General features: G+C 36.0%; 1 protein-coding gene across 2 annotated transcripts in view; it reads left to right on the top strand.

Moving 5' to 3' along the window:
- The window catches only part of GABRB2 (gamma-aminobutyric acid type A receptor subunit beta2), a 142411-nt gene extending 126043 nt beyond the window's left edge, over positions 1-16368 (top strand). Inside the window, exons 10-11 of one of the 2 annotated variants that reach the window (XM_069868972.1) lie at positions 10935-10985; positions 14631-16368. In XM_069868972.1, coding sequence (XP_069725073.1) covers positions 10935-10985; positions 14631-14978 — 399 coding nt within the window. In that variant the 3' untranslated portion in view covers positions 14979-16368. The remainder of the gene's footprint in view (positions 1-10934; positions 10986-14630) is intronic. The other variant, XM_069868973.1, reaches the window with a different exon arrangement.
- The last annotated feature ends 1190 nt before the right edge of the window (positions 16369-17558 follow it).

The raw sequence follows: 17558 nt of genomic DNA, 5'->3' as shown, positions 1-17558 counted from the left end.
AATTTGTAATTTGGCATGATGCTCCAAGGAAAAAAAAAATCAAAATAAGAATTTTAAAAAATAATCTAAATCAGAAAAAAACCCAAGTGATTATTTATGAGGTGCAAACGGAAGTTTTGTACAGCTCTAGTGGAGGAATTTCTTGTATTTGTTCAGAACTTCTACACTACCATAGTGTGCCTGCAGACAGCAGAATATTTTGGTCTGGTTTTGCTGGAACAAGAAAAATCTGTCACATGCTGATAGCATGATAGTTTTATGAGTTATAGTTTATAGTCTTTTAAGATGGAGGATTATGTTGTCATGATTCAGATTTCACCTATTCATGAATTTACCTTTTTTCTTTTAAATTTGAGAGAAACATGAATGATGGTAAATGCAAAATGATGAATTTAATTATGATGTTATGGTACCATAGGACACATTTTAATATTGTAAAGTTAATGAAGACCCTGCAAAATCCTTTTCTTTCTATTGGTGATTTTCAGAAATGTAAAAAAAAATTGCAAGCTTTTATTTACTTTGTCAAGTTTATTTTTAAAAAATCAGTTTCCCTTTAAACAAGCAAAGCTATTAACTTAGAAATGCTGTAGGTAATTTTATGAGACTAGATCTGGTTTTTACCTGAAGACTTCCCTCTAACATCGATGGAAACCTAAGGTTCGTGCGTATCCAAGTGTCACCCCTAGCTGAGGTATATTTTTGTATACTGTTTCACTTGGGATATTTTCAGTACAATTATTCATACATTGAATCTTTCAGGCATGTAACAGAATAGCCAAAGTCTGATGGTGAATTGCTAATCATGAACTAGAACTTGAAAGCAAATTCCCATGAAAAGCCAAGTATTTTAGAAATGAGACCAAAGGAACACTCCATGTCGTATTAGCATCCAACATTGAAGGACTAATTTTACAAAGTATGAGTATTCTTGTGTCACATTACTAGATTTCTCTTTTGTCACTACATGGAATACTATGGATTTGTTTGTGATTTCAAATACTATCTGAGAAAAGATTAATGCCATGAGTAATAAACCTTAAAACATGAGAATGAGAATTTTTATACAGCTCCGTTACTGCCTTCAGCACAGATGTTGCAAAAAAGATGGATGAATAGTTATTGGAACTGCTGTTTGTGACGCGGCATCTTTTATACATTTTACACCAGCAAATTTCTGCAGATTCCAATATCAGTATTTGTAATAGTCTCTTACAACTTTCCTGAACAGCAAATAGTGGTGATTAATAGTGATGAAAAATAGTGATTAATAGTGGTGAAAAAGTGCTGATTAGTCCTTCCATTAGTCCTAAAACTACTTGTAAAATCAAAGTTGAAGTTAATACACACTGCCTTTATACTGTTGAATTCTCTGGCATGGAGAGGTTCCAGGGCAGGAACAGATATTGGTAGTCTCTCTGCTTTTGCTCAGCATTATTCACAAGATACTAAAGACCCTACAAAACAGTTAAGGAAACACTGTTCTTCCAGGATTGTGGTATGTGCTGCATCCAGTGTAATCACTTGGAGATTTGGTGACTCAGGTGAAGAATGTCTTCTTTTTTCCATTTGATCAAACACCACCAGGCTGGTTGCAGAGCTTGTTTTGGGCTATTCCAAATGAAAATGTGGCCAAATATTTCTTTAAATTTCATGTTATATTCACGTCAAATACAGTCCATGTGGTGGGTTTGGTTTTGGTTTGGTTTTTAGAATTACAGAATCATAGAATGGTTTGGATTGGAAGGGACCTTTTAACGGTCATCTCGTCCAACCCCCTGCAGGGAGCATGGACATCAAGTAGAGAAGGTTGCTCAGAACCCCATCCAACTTGACCTTGAATGTTTCCAGGAGTGAGGCATCTACCACCTCTCTGGGCAACCTGTTCAGTGTTTTAGTGCCCTCATTGTGAAGTATTTCTTCCTTATAGTTAGTCTGAATTACCACAGAAGATAACTTCACATACTCCCTCATTTTCAAAGATACTTGGCTCTGTTTAGGGTAAGGGGGAGGAAGAGAAGGAATTGGGCTCGTGTCTTGATTTTCTTTTTGAATTCTGAAACCTGAGTAATGAAATCATGGAGAAATTTAAAGGACATAAAACTCAGGGAAGATTCAGACTCAATTGCTAGTAGATACATTGTCACAGATGTGTTGAATCATACGAAACATGCTCAATTTTCTTTGCAGTGACTGGAGGTTAAAATGCTTGCGTGTGTGATCGTTCCACTCTTGAAGCTTCTCAAGCTGCATTAAGCAGTTTATTCCTTTACTCTAACTCATCATCTTTTGCCTTTGTTGAAGCTAATTGTACTCCCTGTAAACAGTCATGTGGTTGCTTATAGGTAAAACACTGACTTCATGCTCACTCTAGACATCCTTCGTTTATTTGAGAGATCATTCACATCATTTTCACACCTCTCTTTTCAAGCCTATCATCTTCCATAATTTCTTCGAATGCCTTTCTTATCTTTATCTCAAGTTTTTGATTCTCTTCTGTTGGGAATGGTGTAGTACTGCAAGTTTATATGTAAGAACAGGTAAATTGGGAGTGTTGTATTTCTGCCTGAATACCTAATATGTGTCATAAACTATGTTATATATGCTCTTAACTTGTTGTTATGCGTATTTATTCTGTGGACTTTTAAGTAGCAATGTTGCCTGTCATCAGCATCCTTTTGACCATTTGGGGGCATGTTTTGTGCCGCCTTTACTTTAGGCTCAGGGCACTAATCTAATACTTGGTCTGTGCTTCTTCCAGATGATTAAGAGATATGTTAAAAAATAGCACCAAATTCTAACCTCTGGCTTCACAGTATCTTTCAGCTGGCTGTCTTCCTGTGGGTAATTGTACGTATACTGGGGACATGTCTCTCTTCACTTTTAAGACTGTGCATCAAAGACTTTATCAAAATCCATTACTTTGATCTGATAATTCTGTGACTACTGAAAAATGGTCTGAAAGGATTTGGTCTAGAAGTCTACGAGGCTTTTTTTTCTTCTAATTGAAATTTTAGTTTCTTTTTCCTTTAGGGATAGAAGGGGGCAGGGGGAGGGAAACAAGCTATTGTCATATAACCGTCCAAGTTTTCTGCATTATAAAGCCTGACTGTGTCTTCTAGGAGATGAATAGCCAAACCAGGATGTCAGTGTAGAGCCTAGTACAACTGATGCAGCCCCAGAGCCATTTTAATATACTTAATTTCAGTTATTGCATTTCCAACAAAATGAGGTGCTTGGTGTTTACTCAGTACTGATTTATTCCCAGTAAGTTTCTTCCAGAATCCAGTAGCTAAGGTGGTTTTGATTAATCTTTAAATTTTCTTTTACATTGTTGGATCCAATCAGGTTACTTTAGATGTTTCCATTGCAGAACGATGTCTTGGATGGGCTTACTGATGCTGATCGCTATGATACGTCTGATGCATCTTCTAATCTTTCTGTTCAGGATTTACAGTCTCATCAGCTCCCAAGCTCTGTATGTTTAGTATAATTTCCTGTTGTCTTAAATTCCCAGACAACCTGCTGCTTATGCTGTTGTTGTATCTTTTGGATTCATGGCTGGTTTTTCCACGGTTGCTTGTCTTAACTCATATGATCCAAACCACTACGTATATTAATTGACTTCTCTGGAGGTGTAAGTAAGGTGAAAATGCTTTTGAGTATCAATGATATCTGTGTATTTGTTATTCTGGATAGATCAGAAAGCCTCCATTACAGATATGTGATAATTTAGTGGAAACCAGACTGTCACTGTAAAGGCCATGGTAAATGTACTGGGCTGAATGAAAGGCTGATTCTTCTTCCTCTGTAAAGAAGTGCTTCATGCATCTTGCCAACTGTAAGTTTTACAAGGGGTGATACTAGTGGAAAAGCAGCTGAATGCTTCTTCCAAAGCAACAAAGTCTGCAAGTATATCAGGCAGCAGAGATGATACTCACTGTATTTATATCATTTCCTTCATCAAGGCTCTTGTTAAACTAAAGTCTACAGATTCATCTCTTGATGGAGCACCTTGTCAGTCTTTACTTAGACATCAGTATGATTTACTTATTAGGATATTGGCGAGACACAAGATGCAATACTTGATTTTTCAACCCAAATATCAAACCTCATCGAGGCATTACCATATAATGATTTGGTGGTTTCCATTTCTAGTCTTATCTTTCTAATTCTTACATACATATTATTCAGATAGTGTTTAAATGACTTCTAATTTTTTTTTTTAGTTAAATCATCTAGGTTTAGGACAGTTAATTACTGCAAATTAACATTTCTTATATAAAATTTGTTATTTTCTTTCAGAGTAATTTGATTTGCCACTTCACAGAAGTAGCATTATGTTTTGCAATTATACATCACTGATGTGGCTGTATACATTATAAGTATACAGCTGCAGTCATATTCGAAGCTGAGACATTTCTATCCTAGCTCAAAGTACAGAGACTGCAAGTGTACAGGCTATATACCTGACGTACATGATAACATAAGTCACATAAATAAAACTCAACCTCTAATTTTGCAGTCATGCTGTTGTTAATGTGAACATTAATAAAGTAATTTCCCTCTGGAGAAGAGAGGAAAAATGTCAGGACATTATGCAACACTTCATAAAACTGTTTATACAGATTTATTCAGTCATTTGTTTTTTAAATAAATGTGAACTGACATTGCTAACCTCTGCATGTTTAGATAAGGGGTTTTTTTCTGAACACAAAGACTTTTTTTAAATATACTGAGTTTATTTTTAAAACGATGAGTAATTCTTTACTCAGTAGGCTTTGTATTACGTAAGGTATTCAGTCAGCTCGCCTGAAAGTTACAGTCTATTGCTGTAACACAGTGCCAAGTCACAAGCGAGTGAAATTGTCAGACTAATTATATTTTTTTGCATCAAAAATTTGTGTACCAAGTAAAGAAGATGGTACTTTAATATGATAATGAGATTAAATAGCATATTAATAGGTTTGAATCACAATAGAAATGTTCTCTTGAAGAATTAGTATAGGGCTTAGCAAGCTAAGAAGGTTTAACGAATATAGGTATCTTTGCAATTCATTGCCCTCCTGACCCACTGTTATTCTATCTGAATTAGCTCACAGTTGCTAAAGATGAGATGGCAAGAAAAGAACAAATAGAAGCTTAACCTGCCCTCAGCTGCACTTGACATGATAACTTTCTTCCCCTTCTGGTTCTCTCAGCTTCTGAGTTTTCCCCCTTTCACCTTTTTGACCAAGGAAGAGTGACCAAATTTAACCAGAAAAGCTGAAGACTTCTCAGATCTTTCATTTTTAGAGGACTCCACTGTATTATCAGAGTTTTAAGAAAAACAAGACCATGCAATTACCAGTTTCACAAGCAATTGCACTTAACGATTTCCCCTACGCAACTGGGAAGGTTGGGTGGACAGTTTCTGGCCATTGTGGAGTCTGGCAAGGAAACAGGGCTCCTACAGCATCCTCCAGGTGTCCATTTTCAGATTCGCTGGCTCACGTATGTGTGCTGTTTGAACACAAAGACTGAGTACTTTGTGTTTCATTGTGCCAACAATATCATAGCACACTTTGCAACAGAATAGATTCAGCTTGGGTATTACTTTACTACCTGCCATTTTCCATGACAGATTCCAAATTTCTTTTCACCACTTTGCTAGTGAGTAAGTGGAAGAGCCTGTGCATTTTTTCACTCTTCTATCCATAGATGTCTCCTTTGAAAAAGAGAGAGGGTATTAGATGGAGTGTGTTAACTTGAGCCAGTATGAATGCATTGCTATATCCATGTGGCCCTCTGCAGGCCAGCTTGTGATAACTTTCAGTCAATTTTCAGACTAAGGTGTAAAGATGCATTTACAGGGCTGCTGGCCTTGCATGATATACCTTGCTCATTAGCTTAGGCTTGGCTAATACCTTTTTTTTCCCCTCTGACTTACTACTGGTTTGTCTTCAGCCTTTTCAGTTCACACCAATATTTATTTCTGTCTGAAGAAATCATATAGATGCACCTCTAGTGAGGAGGAATTGTTACAAAGGTACCTAAAAGTAGTTAGTATTTATTACATAGAACTGCACCTTGTACCCTACCCAGTAGTTGTACTTCTACTTCAAAATATGAGTAAGCAAAAAGATTTTAAAAGCTTTTGGGAAAAAAAAAAGAGGAATTCTAAAATAACTACATGCACAGGCTCAGTTAATAAACTGAAAAAGATATTAAAGCACTAAGGCAACATAAAGCTCTTAAAATTTCAATCTAACATCTCAAATCCTCACTGCTCTATATTGCTGAAGCTATTGCTGCCACTGCCCAGATTCCAGTGAGAGCATTCATCTTCTTCCTTTCCTCTCCAAGGAGTTTTCCTCCTATTTGCAGTACAGATAAAACTGCAAGACGACTGATTCTTGACCCAGCGTCAGAAGTCATTCCCTGCACAGAAGTTTACTGAAGGACATATAATAAAAATAGTCATGGATTATAAAAGTGCAGTCTTTCTCCTAAATTTACATTCATGCATTATTAAGGAGCAGCTTGCATACAAAACAATTGGCAGTGCACGGAGTGCTTGGCCAGTTTCTTTTTGCTCTGTTGAAACCTGAGGTTTGATAGGAGTGAAATTTGAGGAAGTTCCAGTTTTAGCCCGCAGCATTTTGCAGAAACATTCAGAAGGTGATTTATTTCCACGATCTGTAGTGGTATTCTACATGACATCTGAATAAAGGTCAAGTCAACTGCGTGAGTTTTTCTTTCTGCAGCCACGCTCCTTTGAATGCCATGTTTAATTAATGTAAGAACAATGCGTGTACACTCCGTTTGTTTAAAGCACAATATCCCTTTTCCTTTTTTAGTACATCTACAAACCTGCTATCCACCAGTGACCCTGAATTAAATACACTTGTGGTTGCAAAAAAGAATCCATTAATGCAATGTGTATCATTATTTCTGATTGTGGGGAAATAAGGCACAAAAAATGCAAATGCTGTACGATGAAATAGAAGAAATGTGTCTGGCTGCAGTGTCTGGCTGGCGAATTTGGCAAATGGATTTCCCGAAGCAGATCAGCTTTAAAGACTTTGACAAGGTTTAATTGAATGACCATGAGTCAGCCAATTTCTGTCCAAAAAATAAGCTGTAACTCTAAATGTTATGTGCTAGGGGATGTAACCTAGTTGTGCTCATCCTGGGTGAGTGTTCACTAAATTGTGTACACTAGGATGACACTAAGCGGTAAAAATATTAATATAATATAGAAGATGAGTGTCAACCCCTTAGCTTTATTTATAGTGTCTAAAATGATCATTTGTTTGGTTTCTTTTTGCAGATAGCAATACATTATTACGTCTAATTTAGGAGAACTCAATTTCAAGTGATCCAAAACTGATATCACAAGATTTTTGATAATCAGAATGACAGTATCCCAAACTGATAGGAAGGAGGATATGTATTTCAAATCTTTCTTTTGTAGTTTTCGCTTGTCTTTAGTCTATTGGTAACTACATCCTTCACTATTAAAAAAACAAACAAACAAACAACAAATTGCTGTGTTAAAACACATTGTAAAGTTTTTTCCCAATATTTCAAAATTATTTTTTCCTCCAAGTATTTATTTTTTCCCCTTGACAGTAGAAACACTCTGCTTCTCAGGAGAGGCATGGTGCAGTCACTCTACAGCATGCCATGGACACTGCTTGTGTTGCATAATGATAAAGGTAGGGCAAGGTTAAAGAGCAGAATAGCCAACCAATTTAGAAATATATCTAGCTATATTCATAAGGAAATATTTCTAGTACAGCATAAGAACTAGGCAATCATGCAAACATGTACAAATTGTGTACTTTTATACATATATATTCTTTTTTTTTCAAAGTGTGTTGGGGTGTGTATGCATCCTTGTATCTTAAATTTAATGAAACAGTCATGCTGGGCTATTAAGACCTAAGTTTATTGGTAAATTCACTTAAATTTTTTTGGGTATTAGTTGCTTTCCCAGAATTCTGCGTATGGAGAAAGACGGACACCAAGGCTGTTGTATGCTGTGTGGTGCTTTGCTCATGGTATTTGACTTCAAACAAGAAAAATAACATCTATGTATTTTACAGCAGTAAGTTCTAGAAGACCAATAGATCAGCTTTATTTTTACTGTCTAGTTCATAAATCAAAACCATAAGTTTATACAAATTATGCCATAGAAATGTTGCTGGTTGTGATAATCATCAAACCTTCCATGCATTTTTCATCTTTCATTTTTTGTATATAAGCAATTTTCCTGTCTTTCTGTAGGAGATTCTTGGTGCTAGGTATATCTGTTAAAGTATATTTTGTAAGAAAACGTAACAGGAGAATTAGCTTATGGCCATAACAGAGGTTTAATGAAATTTTGGTCTTATTTATCATAGATGGAAAAGAGCACCTTCTGGGATGTAGGTCCTTGCTGATATTTTTCATTTATATTATCTCAAAGAGGATTAAATGTATACACGTAAATAGAATGATATTTTAACAAATGGATAACAAATACTTCATTGGGGCAATATCAGCAAACATCTGGCTGCCTAACACTTTGTTTCTTGGTGATACAGTAGGATTTAGAGCTATTGCTTGCTAACTGGTACCCTAGAAGATTCTATATCACTTGCGTTTGCTTTCTCCTGAATGTCTCAGTGGTAAAAAATTGCTGCTGAAAATTGTAACTGACATTTAAAAAATTCTGGTTCTGCTTACCAGACCTAGCTCACTGTCTAGGTATTGCACTTTCTCTCACTTTCTTTTTTTTTATTTTTACAGGTCTCTTGTTTGTTTTGCTGAGATTTTCAGATTTTAAAATGTTCAAGAAACTAAAGAAAATTCTGATTGAATTTGCAGAGTTTCTCTGGATTTTCTGACCAGAAACAAATGTAACCTGATACTATAAGTCAACTCGATTTTACTGTTCTCTAACCGTATGCTTTACAGACCCAAATCTTAGGTGGATAATGCAATCTAAGCCAATGCAGGCTAATGTGGTTTCATAAAGAGTTACTGCGATGCTGGCAATAAATTCAATTCTGTACAGACAGTGGAAATGCAATGTTTGTTACATTCTTAAAGACATTGTTTCACATATGGGTGTTTTGAAATATTAGGCATTTGTGCTTTATGAGTTTGTGTAGCTTTATCTGAGCAGACTCACTTATCATGTCAAAAATGTCTGTATAGCTTTAAGCAAGTACCATTTGAAAATCATTAATCCTTTTTCTTCCACAGTGAACCTAGCAGCACTTATACATAACTATCTGCCTTCCATACGTTACCTTTTGTAGTCAGTGCAATCCCCAGAGATCAGTGGTTCCTAATAATAAGTCAAAGCTTGCTGGTGAGGTGGAAAATCCCTATTAAATGCAAAATGCACTCATACTTTCACCTAATTTTGCCAGAGCTACATTGACTAGTCAGGAATAGGATGATACTCATCTTCCAAGCAAAGCTTAACTTTAAGTGGTGGGAAACTACACTGCCATTAATATTACTGTTTTTATCTGTAATAAATTAAATTACATGTCTAGACAGTCATGTTGGTCTTCATTGCAAAAAAGGATCTGTATTTCTGTCTTCGTTTCTTAAGAATGTCAGTTCACAGGACCTATAAATGCTGAGATGTAATCTCAGGTGTTAATCTTTGTAATAGATGGGGTACTTCTGTTCTCTCCTCTTGTTTTATTCCACCATATTTTGTTTTGAGCTAGTGACAACCCTTCTTAAAAAAGGATATTTCTTTTTAATTTGCAACTGTTTTGTTTCACAGGGTTTTTTTCATTAGAAGTTTCAACCCTACTGTGTATTTTGTCTATGCTTCTGAGCCATTCTTCCAAAAAATGAGCCATCAGTACCTGCATATAATCGAAGGTTATAGGTGAAAATGAACAGTATACAAGGAAGTAAATGTGTCAATAATGTATCTTTCCAATTCATCAGTATAAATTTACCTATGATTTTCAAAGCTGTGTTTCGCGTAACAGCTGAGCATAATCACCAAGATATCTTTTTACTATGTGTTAGCAGTTTCAAAGATCTGTTCATCCTTGGAGGATTTGTAGTATACGTATGTGTGTGTGTATGTATGTATGTGTGTGGGAGTTGTAATTTACCTATATTTTACTGTTGCTAGTGTTTTAATGTAAAAGGAATTCCTCAAAAAAAAGCCATCATTTTGGAGTTTCTAGGTAGCAGGAAGACTATATAATGGTAACATTTCTACACTTCCCTCTGTATTCCCCTTTTTTGAGGCCATCAAAAACGTCATGGCTTCTTTCAAGGCTCCGGAGTCAGCTTTTCTTCCAGTTGACCTGGACCTATAAGTGAATATCATTTACATCATTTATTTTGTCATCCACCTTTAAGATTGATTTATAAAAAGCCCACTCTCTTGCATGATTGTTGAGTTCTGGTCATTTTTCCTCCACTTCAGTTTTCACCTTTTTTTTTCCATGGTACTTGCTGCTGCTTTTTCTTCATCTTCACATCTTCCCTTCCTTCCTTGTCCCTGGGAATTTCTCTGTTAAGTTTGAATTCTGCTGTTCACCATGAAGAGTCTAGTTCTATGGTTGAACAGTCCTTCAGCACTAAGAGATCTTTTTAACCTTCTTCCACCTCCTTTTGAAACCACTTTAACACTTTTCCCCCAGAATAATTTTAACAATTATTTTCATATCATCATATCTTCCTTGGTCAAGTGACCAGCTGGAAAAAATACATTTACATCACGAAGTTATGTTACCTTGAGTAGCAGGGCAAGGCAGTAATAGCACCTCTGAAGCCAGAATGTACTTATGCCAGTTGTTGGCTTAGAGGTCCCTATATCTTTTAATTAGTTGTCCTATTATTACCCTAGACTGCTTTAATTTGAAATGAAAGATAATAGCTGCCTTATCTCTAAGGAAACTGGTCTTGATTTTATTAACTTACAGGACAGAAGAATAATTGGCACATATCATTGTCCAGAAATGTATTCAACAAAGGTATCTTTCATTGTTTTCTAATGTTTTTATCCTTAGAGACTTAAAATTCAGGTCCTGACCACTTACGGTCACTAAAGATCCCATGGCACTTTTTTATAGCGTGGTCATCTCAACCCCAAGCATCTGGCCAAATATCAATTTGTGTAACTGTTCTGCTTACCTAACATTCCCCACCACCACTCACCCACCCCATAGTTTCAATTGGCTACAGCATTCTCCATTTCCTCAACTAAAATATAGAATGTATTCTTCTGCACTGTTAGTCACCACATTTCACCAGAGGTGATGGTGCGTCACTGGGAAGTGAAGTGGTTCTTCTTTCGAAAGCTTGTAAAGCGCTTTGGGATCCTTTTGAATGGGCAGTGCTCTGTATAATAAATGTAATTTATTATCGCTCTATCTCAGGCTTCATTTAGTTATAAAAGCATGTTTTATTTAGAGTTGGGCGAACCTGCTTGGTGGAAATAACACTCTCAGCTCTCTCTACTCTGAGAAGGAACCTTGTGTCAAAGCTTGAAACTTTAGATTAATTTATTTCTGATTGTTGTTGTTGTTGTTTTTGTTATTCTTTGTTTCTGTGTTTCTTTTATTTTACATTCATTTGTACTTCTACATTGGAACTTTGGGAGTTTTTCAGATTGGAAATTCAAACTTCCATGAAAAATGCAGTTCTTGTTGTAGTTAATCCACCATTCCAGGTGCAGGAGAATCAAATTAATGTTCAAAAAGCACCTGAACTTTGTGGTGCTTAACTAGCCGTTGTAACACTTGAAGGTTCGCCCATCACTAATTTTTACTGTGTTTTGCATTATTTATTCTGAACGATTCTTGAAATATGAAAAAATGCTGTGCTTCAACTCTGATATCAATATTTGCAGAAGATGACACTTTGCTCTAGAAGATAGTTCAGAATATTGTTAGATGTTGTTTTTCTGCCCAGCATCACTAATTTTACTAAGTACTGCCAAGGTTACCGGATATTTGCAGCAGTTTGCTGTGCTGAGAAATTTACTGAGAAAAGAACTGAAAAAAGAATCAAAGCAAAAAGTTATCTGAACTTATTATGTCACTAAAACATGTCTGTATCTAACTCTAGTAGACTAAAATTACTTTTCTTGCATATGTGTTGCATAGAAAGTATACGAGTGTGTTAAGAGCACTCAAATTTCTAATGTCATTGCAGATCACAAAGATAAAATACCTAAATCTTCTGAGGATGAATCTATTTTAAGATGTGAACAAATTTGTTGCCACTAAAATCTTTCCAAAGATAATATCTCATAATACACAATGTTGGGGTGAAAATAACCTAGGCTCTGAGCTAAGGGGTAAAACCCCATTGCATTAGTGGATGTTATGTCAAACTTCCCCTGACGTCAATGGGAGTAAAATTTCTATTCTTTTCTTCAGGCTATGTGAAACCATGGGAAAAGTAGTTTCCAAATGGTCTTGCACCCCTCTTGTAAGATACTTCCCTGTATACAGATATTATTTGGTTTTAGACTTTCTTGGGATCAATGAATGCCAAGTGCATATAATTTATTATATTTTCAGGATACTAGAAGTCTCGTTATTTGTCCGAGATCTTCTAACAAAGATGAAAGCCAATTTTGCCTTACCCAGAAAATCACTTAAAAATTTTCTGAGTAACTGCAGTCATTATAAGAAAAAGTCTGAAAGCTCCCTTGAATAGTTTCATATATCTGTTTGAAAGCTTTTGCATATGTTTGCTTTTCTTCAAATTACAATAGCAGGATACTCTTTTTGCCTTAGTTTTGTCTAATGCAGATAAGAACTGATGAGAACTTGATGGCCTTCCTGGCTAGAACGCAGTGTTTCTTCATCATGCACAATATCATGCTACAGAATTCTTAAAGGAATATTTCTTGAGTTTCAATTCAAATTTCTTATTTTTCTGCTGCTTCTCAAGAAAGATTGATTTCCTAACGTGCTAGAAAACTCAAAAGATTTCATACAGCTTCGATGGAAAGCAAGCAAAACCCACATGATTTTTGGCTGCTTCACATTTAAGTTATTAGATGTAATGTAAAACTAAAATATGATGGAACTAGAGGGGTGCAAACTCACATAGACTGGAAAAAAAAGAGAGAGAGAGAAAGAGAGAGTGATGTCAGTTTTTATGCATCACTTTAACAGATGTAATCACTCAAATGGCAGTGTTTCAGTAGGTCCAAAGTATTTCTGTGAGTATCCAGCTTCCCAGTTCATAATGCTATGCAGTGGATGCTACTATAAAGCAATGGTTTTCAACTCAGTTGTCTCACTGTTGCACGTGAAATAGTATATAGCAGGTTTGGGGTTTTTTTTACTAATGGCAAATACAGCACTATATGGGTAGCGCAGGGACGTACCTGCTGCTGACTGCTGGCTTCTAAATATTACAGAATAGACTGGTGCCATATTCTTGTTCAAAAAAAATCCACAAGAGTCACAATTTGTGCACTTTCAATAACAATCACAGTATATGTGACATACGTTATAAGTTAATAATGTGGATGAGTTATTCTTAAAGGAGCTCTGGGTCAGTTTCAGCTGTTATTTGGCCTGGAGTATGTCTGCACTACCACCATTGAGTCAGTGTACTTAATTAGCTGCTTATTAGCTATTATTACTTTTGAATTATTTTTATTTAATTGTAATCATGCAATTCAAAATATATGCTTGGAGAGAGGGCCTAGGAGAATTAGAACTTCCTAAATAATCTTGTATTTGCTTTCTATAAATGGATTATTTTGAAGTTCTCCTACCGTACTCAGATCTACTCCACGTTGCCTAAGAATAGAATTGAGTTCCTTATCTTTGAAATCCTCTTCATTTTGTAAGGGTATTTTTTACAACATAGCGTTTATTATTTTTCCACTGAACTGCCTTTTAAAAATACATATAGTACCCAAAACTACCCATTGAAACAACTGTTCAATGGACATTTGATGTGATTACACTCTATATGTGTTTTTCCTTGCTCTAAATTGCAGACCTCTGCTATTCCAGCATTCTGGTCTCCACTGCATGCACTGTATTTATGAAATTCATTAGCATTGGGGAATGGAGTTTCTGCATAGATATAGTTAGACTGTGCTGGTGCCTTCCCCCAGGTAACTAGCCGTCCTGCTTGGAATATAGGGAGTGAAAATTTGCATTCTCTTTTGCAGTGCTCTGAGCCTCATTCTATAGAGGCAGAGACCTTGGGAATACCTGAAGTTTTTGTTAGAGCAGAAGCTTTCATTTGAAAGAAGCAAAACCAGAGCAAAGCAGACCCGTTTCCATTTGATTTCCCTCCAAAAAATATCCAAAACATTCAATGTTCACCTCAGATATCCTACCTAGTGCCATAATCCCACTTTCAGGGGCTGGGCATCTGCCCACTTCCAAGTATTGCTTCTGCTCAATGAACACGGGTTCTGGGGGGATGCCATTTATTCCATTATACTATACTGGCCGTGTTGCTCCTTGAGTTCACAAATAAATGACACTAAATATAGTTACAGCTATGCTTAAAGTCTTTGAGACAGACTGACATGCAGTGAATTAGTAGCATTAGATCTATCCCTTGTCAGCATGGCTTCAATTTGCAACTGACTGGGCTTTTGTCTCCTGTTAAATGTGCTTTTTTATTTTTTACAGATGGATCCACATGAAAATATTTTGTTGAGCACACTTGAAATTAAAAATGAGATGGCTGCCTCCGAGGCTGTGATGGGGCTTGGGGACCCTAGAAGCACTATGCTGGCCTATGACACTTCAAGCATCCAGTACCGGAAAGCTGGCTTACCCAGACACAGCTTCGGTCGCAATGCCCTGGAGCGACACGTGGCACAGAAGAAAAGCAGGCTACGGAGACGTGCATCTCAGCTGAAAATTACCATTCCTGACTTGACTGATGTAAATGCCATAGATCGATGGTCGCGCATATTCTTCCCTGTTGTTTTTTCCTTCTTCAATATTGTCTATTGGCTTTACTATGTGAACTAAGAAACAAAGCCACACAGGAAGCAAGAACTGGATTTCTCTTCAAATCGGTTGTACAGCCAAAAGTGGGACTTAGAAAAATTCTGTTCAGGACAAAAAGTTATTTTAAAACACCTTAGTTGCTGGCCCACTCTATGGTCTGGTTTTATAATGTTTTTGTTGTATCTGCTAAATAGTAAATACATTAAGTTTCAGTATGGACTTATCCCCTTAAAAAAACATAAGTGAATTTTGAGTGTAAAGGCAAATTGGATTTTGACAATCACTTCTGTCTCATTGTCCCTTACTCTGTCTTGTTTTTTCTTTTATTTTTTTTCTTTAATGGCCATTTGAGTTTAGTGATAGAAATTGTAGAGCACATTTGAGAAACAATTTCTAGTTTCAAGAGCAGTACATACCATTCCCAGGGAAACTGTATATCCGAGACATGCATCTACACTTTAAGAGAGTGTATGGAGTGATCATGATCGTGAAACATATACACTTTACCTTTTAAATGTGTAAACTTGAAAACAAGTAGTGCCTATTATCTTTCCAAGTTGATGATGGTCAGAGGTTTCCCAACCACGTTCAGGTATTTCCTGTTGTTTATTGAAAGAACTAAACCTTTGGCTGATAATATTAGGGTTGGGTGTTTGCACAGAAGCTGAAGCAAAAAGCACTAGTTTTGTTTGTATTTTAAAGAGAGAACATATGCTCACAATCACAATGACTGTAGTTGTGATCATTAGAGGAATGTAGCAATAGTATAAAAATGTGTCAAGTCTGAATGGGTAGATATGCTTCTGGTTTTTGTCAGGGAAAGGAAATCGTCTGTCCAAAGTGCCAAAATTGTTTGGCCAAATAGTAATTCTCTAGGTGGCTGAAGGAAGCTGATGGTGCCCTCCCTTTCTAGGGTAGGGAGAGCTAGAGAGCAATTATGAAATACAGGTCCAGGGAGAGAAGGCTATGTGTATGTGTGTGTATATATATTTATATATATATACTGTGTAAATGAATGTTGTCAGTTACAGTACATACCTTAGTCTGAAATACTGATGTGGGGTTGTGTGAGTTCTTCCAAGTTTGCAGTCTTTCCAGTGTTACACTTGCCCCTATTACTATGCTTAACACTTTAAATCCAGTTTGGTTAAAGTTACCGTACCTCTCTCAGCAGTAAAGATCCAAGGATACGTGCTTCTGAACAAGAAATGCTGACAGGGTACTTTCTCAGTCTGGATTAGGCAATACCATTTCACTTTTTATTTTGTTTTCCTTAATGCACTATTTTAAAGGGACAAATTTGATAGCCATCACTTTAAGAGTTCAGTTACACTCTTGAGTGTTTCATGCTTCAGGATGATTTCCATTGGAAAACTAGCAAATTTCAGTTCTGCTTTATGAAATTTTTTTTTTTAAAAAAAGGGTTGGTTTGGTGGGTTTTTTTTTCATTCCGTAGAGTTCTACTTTAAAGCTGAAATAGAATAGACAAGAAAAAATTTTATAGGAAAATTAGCATTTGCCATGTAGTCCATTGTGGACTTTTTTCCTGTAATTAAAAAAAAATTGCAAGAACTGTATAAAACTCTGATGGCTTTTACTAAATCAGCTTCCCAGTGTTGTTTGACAGACTATTTAGTGAGGCAAATGCCACATGTGTTGTATCTATGCTACCTCTTGTCTACGTACAAATTTCTGAAAGAAACTAGAATTCAATTATCTTCAAATAGCAATGGGTAGTTTTCAGGCAGATACTTTTTTACCATTGAAGTATTCCCTTGGCAATACTTTAAGACAATTCTTTTGTCATAAAATATTTTCTTTCAATTTTTTGTTCTTGCTTTGTAAAAATAATTTTCATATAAGTTTCTTTGTGTCTTTTTTCCTCTTTGACAATGGCTGGCAGTTCTAGGAGGAAAGCGGCTCTGGGAAATAATAGGCCAATTTTCTGACTTTGTTTTGAGCATATAATATGCTTATTTCTGCTTCAAGAGGGAGAGAATAGTTCTCAACCTGAAATGGGATTTGCCACGCATACACACCACCTGTTGTTTTCAAGAGAGTTGTGTGTGTTCACTTACACAGGTTCAGACTCTGCAATCTATAGAGAGAAGCTTTCATCATGTGATTAACTTTCCAAGTCAAAATGTTGCTTTTATAGTCACATACTTAATTTCTGACTGCATTTCATGCAAAATGCAATAAGCTTTGTAGATGCATTTGAAATTTCAACTGAAAGGTGTGGATCATGTTGGAAATCTTTCCCAATTTTAAGAGAATGAGCCATATAAAAATTTAGTATTTCTCTCCCAAATCTGTTATTTAGAAATGGTATTAATTATCATAAATAAAAGCCGTCTTATAGTATTCTCTGTACAAGCTTTTCTTTCATTTCATTAATTGCTGCCAACTCCTTTTTTTATTTCACAGAAGCATAGTGTGAACACAGGGAGCTCACAGCCTACTTGCAGTTGATACAACTCAAATATCAAACCTTACAGAGAATATGTTGACTCTCTGCATTGGTTTACTTGTATCAGCTATTATGAAAACCACAGAGATTGAATCCTAGAACTGCACATTCATTTATCTGAAGTTATAGTA

Source organism: Phaenicophaeus curvirostris, chromosome 15 (genome assembly GCF_032191515.1).
Source record: "Phaenicophaeus curvirostris isolate KB17595 chromosome 15, BPBGC_Pcur_1.0, whole genome shotgun sequence".
NCBI lineage: Eukaryota > Metazoa > Chordata > Aves > Cuculiformes > Cuculidae > Phaenicophaeus > Phaenicophaeus curvirostris.
This window is presented reverse-complemented; position numbering and strand designations above follow the sequence as displayed.